Below are 11,345 nucleotides of genomic sequence, written 5' to 3'. Positions count from 1 at the left end.
TCGGGTTTGAGTCGGGTTAGGTTCAAGTCAATAATTTGCGGATTATAATCAGGTCGGGTCATTTTCAAGTAGGGTCATTCTCGGGTTGAAGTCGGGTTCGGTTCAAGTCAATAATTTGCGGGTTATAATCAGGTTGGGTCATTTCCAAGTTGGGTCATTCTCGGAGTCAAGTCGGGTTATGTTTAAGTCAATAATTTGTTGGTTACAATCAGGTCGGGTCATTTCCAAGTGAGGTCATATTCGGGTTCAACTAATTATAAATAGATAATTCTCATTTTTATCAAGCTAATTATTTCCTTTGACTATAATATATATGGCAATATACTAGTAAACTATAGTCTATAATTTTGAAAGATAATTATCTCCTTTGACCATACAACTATATACTATATTTAACTCTAAAATTTGAGGATGATGCTTCTTTCTTTTGTTGGTGTGGACCGACTTGGTCTCTCTTAGACAAAATGTTGTGATCAACAATAATAAGGTGGTCTAAATTGCATTTAAAGTGATTTGAAATCGTGTCAGAAACAATTTGGGTTGAATTTAGGTCGGGTCAATAACAAGTCATGTTGATTTTGAGTTGGGTTTTGAATTTTTTGGTCGGGTTAGTAATAGGTCTGGTAAAATTCGGGTCGGGTCAATAACAAGTTGGGTTGAATTTGGGTCAGGTCAATAACAAGTCGGATTGATTTCGGGTGGGGGTTTTAACAGGTTGGGTTAAATTCAGGTCGGGTTAGGAAGGGGTTGGGTTGAATTAAGGTCATACTATTAACAAGTCGGGTTAAATTCGGTTTTGACGGGTTAAAACGGGTTTGTGCCAATTTCAGTTTAAGTCGAGTTCGGTTCTAGTCAATAATTTACGGGTTACATTCGGGTCGGGTCATCTCCAAGTCAGTTCATGTTCGGGTTCGAGTCTCACATACTCGGGTCAACTCGGGTCTAGGGTTGGTTTCAGGTCGGGTCAGGTCGGGTTTGGGTCACCATTTTTTCGGGTTCAAATGGGTCGATTAATAATCGGGTTTGAGTCGGTATTTCGGATCAGGTCAACTTTTGACACCTCTACTCTGTACTTCCTCCGTTTCTTTTTAGTTAACACATTTTTTTAGTCACGTTTGTCCATGCACAAATTCAATCGTTAATATTTTTAATTAACGTTAAGTAAAAATTATAAAAAGTTGATATTTGAAAATATATATTGTGATGAATCTAACAAGATCTCACTTGACTATATTTTCTTCACATAAAAGTCACAAAGTATTCAAAACGTGTCTACTAATAAAAAACGGAGATTCATGATTCATCTTGAAATGTTTTTTCATGCTATCTATGTTTCAAGTTACCTTATGTATCATAAAAATTGAGGATCAGAGGGGCGGTTTTTCCCTCCCTCTCCTCAGGAGTGACCTAAAAAAAAACACATAATCTTGGCTCATAATCTTTATACAAAGCAATCCCACCTTCTCTTCTGTCCATTTTCCACACAAATCATGCCCGCATCAGCATCCAGCATAACTAGGCTCGAACCATGTACACCACGCCTTACCATGAAATGCGTCCAATGCCTTCTTTAAGTTGGCCTGAATTCAGGCACGTCCATGTTTAATGGCTTACACCTTGCTATCTTGGTAAGAATGGCATGCATAAGCCAAAGCTTAGAAAGAGTTTATGTGGAGTTTTTTTTACTGCCTAACGGTGTCGTGGTGTAGTTGGTTATCACGTCAGTCTAACACACTGAAGGCCTCTGGTTCGAGTTCGGGCGATGCCATCCACCAATTATGAGTCTTGAAGTTGCATATACAATAGAGTACATCCGCAACTCTCCAGCATAGACTGTAGTTTTGTTAGCACATTATAATGGTAAATTGGACAAGATGCTTTCATTAAAAAAAACCTACTGTCAATGACAGCCTCCGACAGTTGATACATAAGTGTAAAAATAGAGCACAACCAACTCCTTGACAATAAACACAACTGCCTGATTAACAATTAACAAAGAGAAAAAAGGTCATGATTATTATTTATACTTCAGGGGAAAAACAACCCTTCTATAAACCTCGTTTTGACATGGTATTCAAGAAAAATTGCTGCATCTGACAGTGTACAACATCAGAATCAGTCAAAAACCTCTATGACAACTCTTCTGTTGCTTCCACTTCTTGTCGAGGAGTTTCAGGTTGTTTTAACTTCTCCAGAGCAGAGACACGCGTATCCAGAGAATCGTGAAGACGTTTCATCTAAAGAAGCAACAAAAAAAAAAAAAAAACATAGTAAGAGTACGAACTTGCATTTAAATAAACTACGGAGTAGCTTTTTCACAAAATTACAGCTGCGAAGTAATCAAAGGCTTTGGCTAAAAGAGAATGTCCATAACGTCCCTCTTCTGAAGAATTGCTCTAGAAGTCATCCATAATATCAGCTTGACTCCATTATACATGTACTAACTACTAAGCATCTTCTTTCAACATAAGAGATCAAAGTAGGTCAGGTAACATTGGCTGTCCATATCTGGCTGTTACAGCCTTGCAGAGCAGAGAGAGAGGCGAACAAGCAAAGAAAAGGGAGAGGACGGAGTCTCCCTGTGCTTATAAATTATTCATAGAGGCCATCTCACAGGCTTTGATATTAGTTAAAAGCTTTTTTGAAAAACCAATATAGTAGTGGAGTTTACATAGCCATCAACACTAAATGGGTATCTGTGACCAAGATTTCTCAATCAAAAGCCAATTTCAGAATCATTGAAGTTCAGGGAAGCTTCAGAGAAACAAATTTAGCGGGTCCTGTGAAATACATAACCCTTCTTGTTCTCGTAATACTTCTCAAAAGTGATTCTAGACAACAAATAAAGCAAAGTAATATTCTTTTTTTTTTCCTTTTTTTTTTTTTTGGTGACAGGAGTGCTAGAAGGAAGAAAGAGTAAAGATGCCCTTATAGTCTTCATTCACCTAAGGGAGTGCACATACATGTAACACAATATCAGGGAATGTCATCTATTTTCCTATCAATAATAATAATTCATGATATCTACCTGAAATTAGACCAGATTTAAATATTATAGAGAATTATAGCATTTATTTCATACATTTATAAATAAAAGTATCATTGCTCTATTAAAAGTAGCCAAGCAGACTCAAAAAATTTCTCTGTGGCAGCAGATAAACTACTAAGTGACTCAGATCAAGAAGGTTTAACATGCACAAGCATCAAGTTGAAATTGCACATCAAGGCATCAATAACATTACAGCAAGTATACACTTGAAGCACAAAACATGTAAAAAATTATAAAATCATAAATCTATCTCAGGATTATGCCAATTGATCACTTAAAAGGACAAAGCGTACAAAATCAGGAAAATAAAGGTTGCCAATAAGTAAAAAGCTACAAATGATACAATACAAAAATCAAAACTGAGATCCACAAGCAGTCGAAACCTAGAAGAATCTTATCAAACGTTATAATTAATCATCTTCTAGTAACAAGTGCAAATAGTCACAACTAATTACAGCAACAATATCACGACTCACAAATATAGTAAACTAGATACTTAGTACTATTTCTATAAAACAAACTTAATAAAGCAATCATCTGATCAGAAATCAAAAAAATCCAGCAACTAATAAAGCACATGTTCTCTCAAGTGATACGCAAGGTAAGAAGGCATTAAAGTCCCCCCAAAAAAAGTATAGCAAGGAAGAAAGAGCCTGACAATTTCAAATTTGGCTGATGATGTGAAGGTATACATGGATAATAATTTATTCTGTTTGAATCTAGATAGCTTTAAAAGTCAAAGGAGATAGAGAAACATAAAGCAGTCATCCATGATAAGTCAATAAAAGAATGTGCTTGGCAATATTTGATAGCCTTGACAAGTGAGAATGTGAGATATATACTTGCCAAATGATAAACTAAATAATGATTATTATATTTTTAAATGGGGGGATGATAAAACTTCAAATGAGTCTGATGGTAGACAGGTAGAGAAATTTAGCAATCTACTTAGAACCATGATATGTTCCGAGGAATTGAAGCCATTGAGCTTAAAATCAGCCCAGAACAGAGCTTGGACAAGACAGTACAAGGAGCATAAAAAGGATTTTGACTGCACCTTCCACTTTCCTTCATTAATCAATTGACTGCACCCTCCATGTTTCCATCAGCGATGAAATCTAAGGTGCCATTTAAGTGAGCTCCTTGTTCCATGTTCACATAGTCTAGGCTAAATAAGACCTAAGATGGGACTGCAAGTGTTACCTTCTTATTCTTCCTAAACAGCTGCCAGAAGAACCTACCTACTCAGGGTCCTAGGCAATATGATCAAATACTGCAAGAACCTCCCCTTTTCCTCCTTATGAAATAGAGGTCACAATCACCCCAAAAGATTGAAGACCGCAATGTCCACAAGTCAAAAAGATCCTCCCTCGTCCATTTTTGGGCTAGAGCTAAATAAGCCCTATTGATGGCACAACAAGACCATAAGCCCTTAAATACTAAAAATGCCTATACTAAAAGGATTAGTTTTCAACCTTAGCAATTATTTACTACTCTAATTCATAAAATACTCAAAAGAACAACCTATCAGACAATCAACATGCTTTCGAGAGTCAAAATGTATGTCTTCTTAACCCTAAGCAGTCCAAAATCTAATAATGAGATGGTTTCTGAAAATATAAACCCCCTTAACCTACTGGTCCTACACCATTTCTATAAATCAACTAACCAGCTTCGGAAATAAGCATACGAACAACAAGTTCCATTTTTCCTCATCTTTTGAACAATGTCTGTATAGTACAACAACAATAGTTCCACCAAATCATATATCCATTTCAATTAAATAAAAAACCCATCAAAAACCATTAATGAAACAAATTCTCCGAAATAAGCAAATTATTAGCAAAAATCTTACAATTTCAACTTCAAATACAAAATGGGCAATTCCCATTTGCCAATTTAGGGCAATTAATTCATAGATTAAACATAAATTGGACATTTATTCCATAACCACAATCAAAACCCATAAAAAAAGTACATTAATCTCAAAATTATAAAGGGTATGTAAAAATTCAATCAATTATTAAAATTGATGAAAGAAAAGAAAAACCTGGTCAGAGATGGAATGATGGGCAAGCTTGTAATCTTTGTAAAGGATGTAAAGACCAGCAGATGAAGCTACAGCTGCGCCTGCAAAGAATGAAGCCAACCTTACTCTAAGAACGTACCCCATGATTTTCTCTCTCCTCTTTACTTTCTCTCTCTACTGGTTTTTGATTTCTGGGTTTTTTCAGCTTTGGAAATTCGACCCTAATCAAATGTTTTATGAGGCGTTTTTGAGTTCCGCCATTCTTCGATTTAATTTCGATTTCTCCTATTTTCCTTATTAGAGAGAGACGTCTTCTAACGCCGTCGTTTTCACCCTTGTATTTTTTATATTATTTTTTTAATTTCTGTTTTTAGTTAGTTTTCGATTTTTTCCTTAGGGCTGTTTTAATTAATTCTAGTCTAGTATTTCATTCCTCAATTAGGTTCACGGAATGCTAGTATAAGGTACTCGATAATTTTTTTATGCTTTATTGATTATATAACACTTCGTAGATTACAAGTTTGCTAGTCAAAAATCAAGATCGGAACCTACTTTGAAACGATGAGGAGATAGGACCAGAATGCATTTGTTCTCCTTTTTTATCTCCTCGAGATTAAGTGGATTAACCAAGATGTCCAAGACTTACTACGTATTAGATTTTAGTGTAACTAGGAAATAACTCATGGTTGATGCTCTCAATTTCTCAGCAACAACCAACAAGATAATTAGTAGTTAGCTACAACATTCAACTGAGCAAGCGAGTCTATGAACAATATCGTTATGCATACATGATATTTTTGTTCATGCTGTAACATACAAAAGGACAGCCATAAATCGTCTTAGATTTATGTATATATATCTATTAGTTGAAGCGTCGACATACATCCAACCCATCTCATTTAATGCAGGCATAACCACCTGCAATCAGCTGATGTACAAGGCAAACCCTTCTATGCAAAATTATTGAACTTGGCAAAGCAAACCAAATTCTTCTGTTTGAAATCAGTGAAACCTGCTGGGTCGAAAACTAGTGTGAAGTATTTCTTATCTTCGGGTAGCAAATTTTTCACCTTAATCACCCAAGCAGATCCATGATTCTCTCAGTGAGCACCTTGCTACATCACTTCCCATGATCATCACCGGGACCGGCTTCAGAACCATCTTGTCTGTTACGTGCATCCATCAACTGTGTTGGAGCTCCAAAGCCAGTGTGGCCAGCAGGGCGTAAACCATTGTTTCCTCCCATTCTCATGCCCATGGAACCTGCCATAGATTGTTGGTATTGCATATCGGGTGACTGCTGGTCAAATGACTGCATGGCAAAGGGCATTCTAGGACCTGCTTGCTGTGGACTAACTGCAGCTTTTGGAGGTGGCATAAAAGGGCCTTGTGGAATGGAAGATTGCATGGGGATCTGAAGAGATTTGGATCGTTTAAGCGGAGATGATTTACGTATATATAACATGAGAAAATATAGCTAGGATACCTGAGGCTGAGAAGGCCCTGTTGATGCTGGCGGCTGAGCATCAGCAATTGCGGCCAGGTACATTAAGTTTTTCTGCAGCTGAGCTTGATACCTAAAATATTCAAATCATAAAACAGGCGCCAAAGGACTTATTTGTCCACATACAAAGTAAAAAATAAAGACCCTTAATTAGATTACAGATAAAGAACAGTCACCAACACTTGAAACCAGATTCAAAATACAAAGAATTGTCAAACATTTTCAGTGAATTTGAGATTGCTTTAGTGGTAAGAAGATTAGAACTGTATATCATGGATCACAGATCATGGATTCAAACCCAAAGTCTTTCAAAGAGACATCTTTAGGAGTATCAAATGCTTGTAACTATCCAATCCATATGGTACTAAGTGGAGTGCTATCGCGTGAGTGCACTAACGCCACTAAGTGGAGTGTTCATCAGTTACTTTAACCTGTAAGCAGGGAAGAATGGAGAAAGAGATCAAGCTCTTTTTGTATGTGTGCAGTGTGTGTGTGTGCGCTCGCGCGTTGTGCTACACCAGAGCTAAATAAGTCAATTATAAATTATTCAGGTAACTTCTCTGCATTGGAGCAACAAGACCAAAAAATAATAGACTACATACTAGAATCGAAACACTTAAGCATTTCAAACAATTAAACCGTTACAGAGTGATTTTGTTCTTGTCTTAACTTTCACCTTTACACAAACTTATAATGCCGCATACATGACACGGATAGTAAGCTATTCTCACTGGTGACTGGTGAGCTTGAGATGCATATCAAATGTGGAAGGTTGATCCTAATTCAGTTGTCTAACTTTGACATGTGGTGTGCAAGGCTCCAAAAATTACTATTTGGCAAGTGATTTTTCAATTTAGGCGTTTACAAATTAAGTTCGGAAACAAAGTGCTAGGAGTCACTACTGAAAATTATTACATCTCAATAACTTTAGAACCGGATAGGAAAAACATGAAACCTTTTACCTACTTAAATAAGGAAGATTGAGGGTTGAGTTAAGAGGTTTAGTAATCAGTTTTTACTTTTTAGGCGATTAAGTAAACTAAGATAGAAATGCTTAGTAACAAAATCCTACATCACAAAGTAATGCTTTCAACAACAAAAATAAAACAAGAAAGCCAGTATTTAAGTTTGGACCTATAATTTAAATAATTAAGCAAGGTTTGGCTTAAATAGTATGCTTCATTCGGTTTCCAAAAGATAAATACTAAGCTTGCAACCAAAAATGTGGAATATGCATTGCGAAAAAGAAGAGCAGCCAAAAAAAAAAACATACACAATGACTTCCTAATAAATGATCCACAATATTTCTGGATTACGTGCAATGTAATAAAATATATACTCTAGTTAAACAGTACAATTGTAATCTATAATCACACAAGAAGACATAAGTAAGATAGACACAATGATTATAACTGCAGCTGTTTTCATTCAATCAGACACTTGATGGGAAAAGCAATTGACAAACCAATGAAACTAAATTTCACATAGCATTGCCCTGGTATTGTATATTGGATATTTTCAATGGAACCATGATGACAAAAGCAATCGGGTCATCCACTACCAATATGCTTGGGAAAATTCCAAGAAGCTTCTCAAATTACATGGTATTCAAAAGCTGAAAAATACATATCCATCCCAGAAATTTTGAATACTAAAAAAATTAACACGAATACAAGGTATAATCTCACAAAATCCATTAGCATGCAGCTCAAAAAGAGTACCTAGATTTCACTAAAGAACATATGCAATATAGTCGTATACATTGAGACAACCCTATCTCAATCTCATAAAGCCTTCCATTCATCGTTTGTAATAAAGTGAGGATTTCTTAGATTTATAATGCTTCAATATGTGCCTCTGAGAAGAGCAAAACCTCAATGTCTTTCAGCATGCGTTCACTTTCTATTATCTTACAAAGGAGCATGCTTATTCACTCTATTGTCTGATAGCAATACTAGGACAGTCCAAAATAGATTTTATCTAGTAAGAAATTGATTTGGCCAATTGGCATATAGATGCTTCAAGCGATTAGAAGCTTGCTTTTGATTTTAGTTTTACCCTTTATTTTTATCACACAGTGATTAAACAGATGTAAAGTCATCTACGTCCTACACTCCTACAACAATATTTGCTTCTTCTAAGTTCTAACTATTGGTAACACTTGTAGTTTGGCAACATATACTACTTCATCCACCTAAATGAGAAAATCAAGAAGGGGAACGTCCAGTTTCTTGAACTTCTTTAATAGCTTTCGCAATTGTTTTTATTTTATTTTTTGGCAATAATTAACTAAGCTCATAATTCACCCAAACCCCAAACCCTAATCATCATAAAATCCTAATTTGGGACATCCACCTTCTTAGAAGACATTTATGTTGGCAAAAGCTAAAAGCAGAAACATATAGAGCATTACTAGAAACATATTGCGCCATCCAGACATTACTAGAAACATATTTGATGATTAAATTTACTTAGTGTGCAAACTGCAAAGGCTTATACCCAATTCCTATATCCTAAAGTTATAAACCATTCTTTTAAATACACAAAGCAAGAAAAGCAATGTCAAAGAGCATAATCAACTCAAAAAATGCAGCACAATTCAAAATCACCTCCCCTTTTGCAAACAAACATCTTCATGTCACCTTCTTTCCAATTTTAATTCTCATTTCATCATCATAGATCAACCAGCAACAATTAATGATACAAATATCCATTTTTATAAAAATTAATCATCTACAGCAGAAAGAGAGCCAAGATTTTATTCAAAATTAATCACACAACTCAAATTAGAAAACAGCAAAATAGACTGAAATTAAAAATTACCAATAAATTAAGCACATAAAAGCAACTTACTGGGCACACTCATTGATTTTCCCCATGTTCTGACTTTCCATAATTGCCAAAATCAGCTGCTTATTCTCATCCAGATACTGAATCAAAATCACAATAATTATAAAATGTAAAAAATTAACAAGAAAATTTAGCTTTAACAACAAATTAATTAAAGAAGACTTTACAGAGAATATAATAAATGCCCAGTTTCTCATTAATTGAAAGTCACTAAAAGCATTGATTTTAGATATTTTAAGTTGAAAAACTCAAGTACCCAAACTCAGATTTAAAGAAAAACAAAAGGGTACCTTTTGAATTTGCTCAGTGGTGATGATAATGGTGGGTTGTGAAGACGGGATGTTAAACATTTGAGGTTGTTGTTGCTGTTGCTGCTGTTGCTGCTGCTGCTGCTGCTGCTGCTGTTGTTGCTGGTGTTGCTGTTGTTGTAGGTGTTGTTGTTGTTGTTGGTGGTGTTGCTGCATCTTTGCTTCTTTGGAAGTGTTGAAGAAAACTGTGAAAACCTAAAAAAAAAAAAAAAAAAAAAAAAAAAAAAAAGGAAAAGGGCGCAAAAATTCCAGGGATTGGCAGAGGAAATGTCGGGGACTTTGCGGGGTTAAGAAGAGAGAGAAAAAGGAGAGGGGTTAACAAAGGCGGCAGTGGCAGACGAGACCAAATTGAAGTTGTTTTACATCATCCTAAATTTTAATTTATGGATTTCGAGAATCTAACTACTCCCTCCTAAGCATGTTAATAAATGGGCTGGCGGCACGACATGGCCCGACACGAAAAAATTGTGAAATGGTAAGGGCTTAGACAACATATTATTTATGGGTCATGCGATTTTTAAGTAAGACCCTTATTTTTAAAAGAGCATAACAAAAACTCGCTAAATTAAGGAAATTTTGTCATGAACTATCAATTAAAGCATGTGTTTTGGAAATAACTAGTTATTAAAAAAATTAAAAGAACTACCAAAAATATGTAAAAAGTTTAACTAGCACTACCACTCTAACACTTCCGGCTAAAATATTTGGCATGTAGGTTCCACTTTTTACCTTTATCTCGTAAAATCACCATCTAAATTGAGTAAATTACCCTTCATAAATGTAAAAAGTGGTAAAATGTGAGACTCAAATGCTGGAGTATCTAGCTGAAGTAGTTAGGTCCCGATCTTTAGAGCTGCTTTGCTTTGCTGAGTCTTGCTTTGTTTCAATCTGCTCTACTCTGCTCTGCTGAAATCTGGTCTGCTTTGCTCTGCTCTGCTCTGCTGACTCCTGCTCTACTCTGCTTTGTTCTGCCCAGAAGCTCAAAAGAATAGGGCCTTAGAGTGGTAGTGCTTAGTAAAGTTCTTACAACTTTATGATATTTCTTATATATAAAAAAATAATAATAATGAATAAATAATAATAAAAAAAAAATAAATTAATAGTTGTTTTCAAAACACGTGCTTTAATTAGTAGTTCTTAACAAATTTTCCCTAAATTAACTTTAAGCATGATATAATAACATGCTTCATGCCAGGTTGGAATCACCATTGTGAAAACTTTGGCAAGGCATGTAACCAATGGGCTAGGATGTCACCAATTTTTTGCAACCAAACTTATCTACTTAGTAAATCTAAAAAATCTCGCCTTTTATGTTGTTTCAACTCAATAAACCACTCATAATGTTATGGTGTGATCATGAGTACTTTATTTTACTCAACACAATATATAGTCCTATTATTATAATATTTCATTTTATTAAGTCAGTAAAATTTAAAAAAAAAAACAAAAAAAAAAGTGAAGAATACTTGAAACGTATATTTTGAGGTAGGAGAAGAATCGTTCATTCTATTCGCCTATTAAACTTCTCATTTGAATAACCAAACTCAACTATTAAGTCAATACTATAGGACAAGAAATTCTGAAACTTTTTTTTTTATAAGTTAG

At 35.1% G+C, this 11,345-nt stretch overlaps 2 protein-coding genes and 1 non-coding gene across 3 annotated transcripts; 1 reads left to right on the top strand and 2 right to left on the bottom strand.

The window, feature by feature from the left end:
* The first annotated feature begins 1,694 nt into the window (after positions 1–1,694).
* Positions 1,695–1,768, top strand: TRNAV-AAC. Its single transcript has one exon. It is a non-coding gene; the product is annotated as a tRNA-Val (tRNA).
* An 87-nt stretch (positions 1,769–1,855) lies between these two features.
* Positions 1,856–5,361, bottom strand: LOC110738888. The gene is made up of 2 exons (XM_021919342.1): positions 5,100–5,361; positions 1,856–2,237 (listed from the first exon to the last, which is right to left on the bottom strand). Exons 1-2 carry the CDS (start codon positions 5,220–5,222, stop codon positions 2,130–2,132), a joined length of 231 nt encoding a protein of 76 aa, XP_021775034.1. The 5' UTR covers positions 5,223–5,361; the 3' UTR covers positions 1,856–2,129.
* Positions 5,362–5,735: 374 nt separating this feature from the next.
* LOC110738887 (GRF1-interacting factor 2-like) lies at positions 5,736–10,148 on the bottom strand. The gene is made up of 4 exons (XM_021919340.1): positions 9,723–10,148; positions 9,436–9,512; positions 6,565–6,655; positions 5,736–6,492 (listed from the first exon to the last, which is right to left on the bottom strand). Exons 1-4 carry the CDS (start codon positions 9,894–9,896, stop codon positions 6,199–6,201), a joined length of 636 nt encoding a protein of 211 aa, XP_021775032.1. The 5' UTR covers positions 9,897–10,148; the 3' UTR covers positions 5,736–6,198.
* Positions 10,149–11,345: the final 1,197 nt, after the last annotated feature.

Source organism: Chenopodium quinoa, unplaced genomic scaffold (assembly GCF_001683475.1).
Source record: "Chenopodium quinoa cultivar QQ74 unplaced genomic scaffold, ASM168347v1, whole genome shotgun sequence".
In the NCBI taxonomy this organism is placed as follows: Eukaryota; Viridiplantae; Streptophyta; class Magnoliopsida; order Caryophyllales; family Amaranthaceae; genus Chenopodium; species Chenopodium quinoa.
This window is presented reverse-complemented; position numbering and strand designations above follow the sequence as displayed.

Coding starts and splice junctions, on each gene's coding strand:
- LOC110738888 (XM_021919342.1), bottom strand. CDS start 5,222: ATGGGGTACGTTCTTAGAGTAAGGTTGGCTTCATTCTTTGCAGGCGCA. Junction 2,238..5,099: donor ATCATTCCATCTCTGACCAG/GTTTTTCTTTTC, acceptor TTGCTTCTTTAG/ATGAAACGTCTTCACGATTC.
- LOC110738887 (XM_021919340.1), bottom strand. CDS start 9,896: ATGCAGCAACACCACCAACAACAACAACAACACCTACAACAACAGCAA. Junction 6,656..9,435: donor AAAATCAATGAGTGTGCCCA/GTAAGTTGCTTT, acceptor TGAATATTTTAG/GTATCAAGCTCAGCTGCAGA. Junction 6,493..6,564: donor CAGGGCCTTCTCAGCCTCAG/GTATCCTAGCTA, acceptor AAATCTCTTCAG/ATCCCCATGCAATCTTCCAT.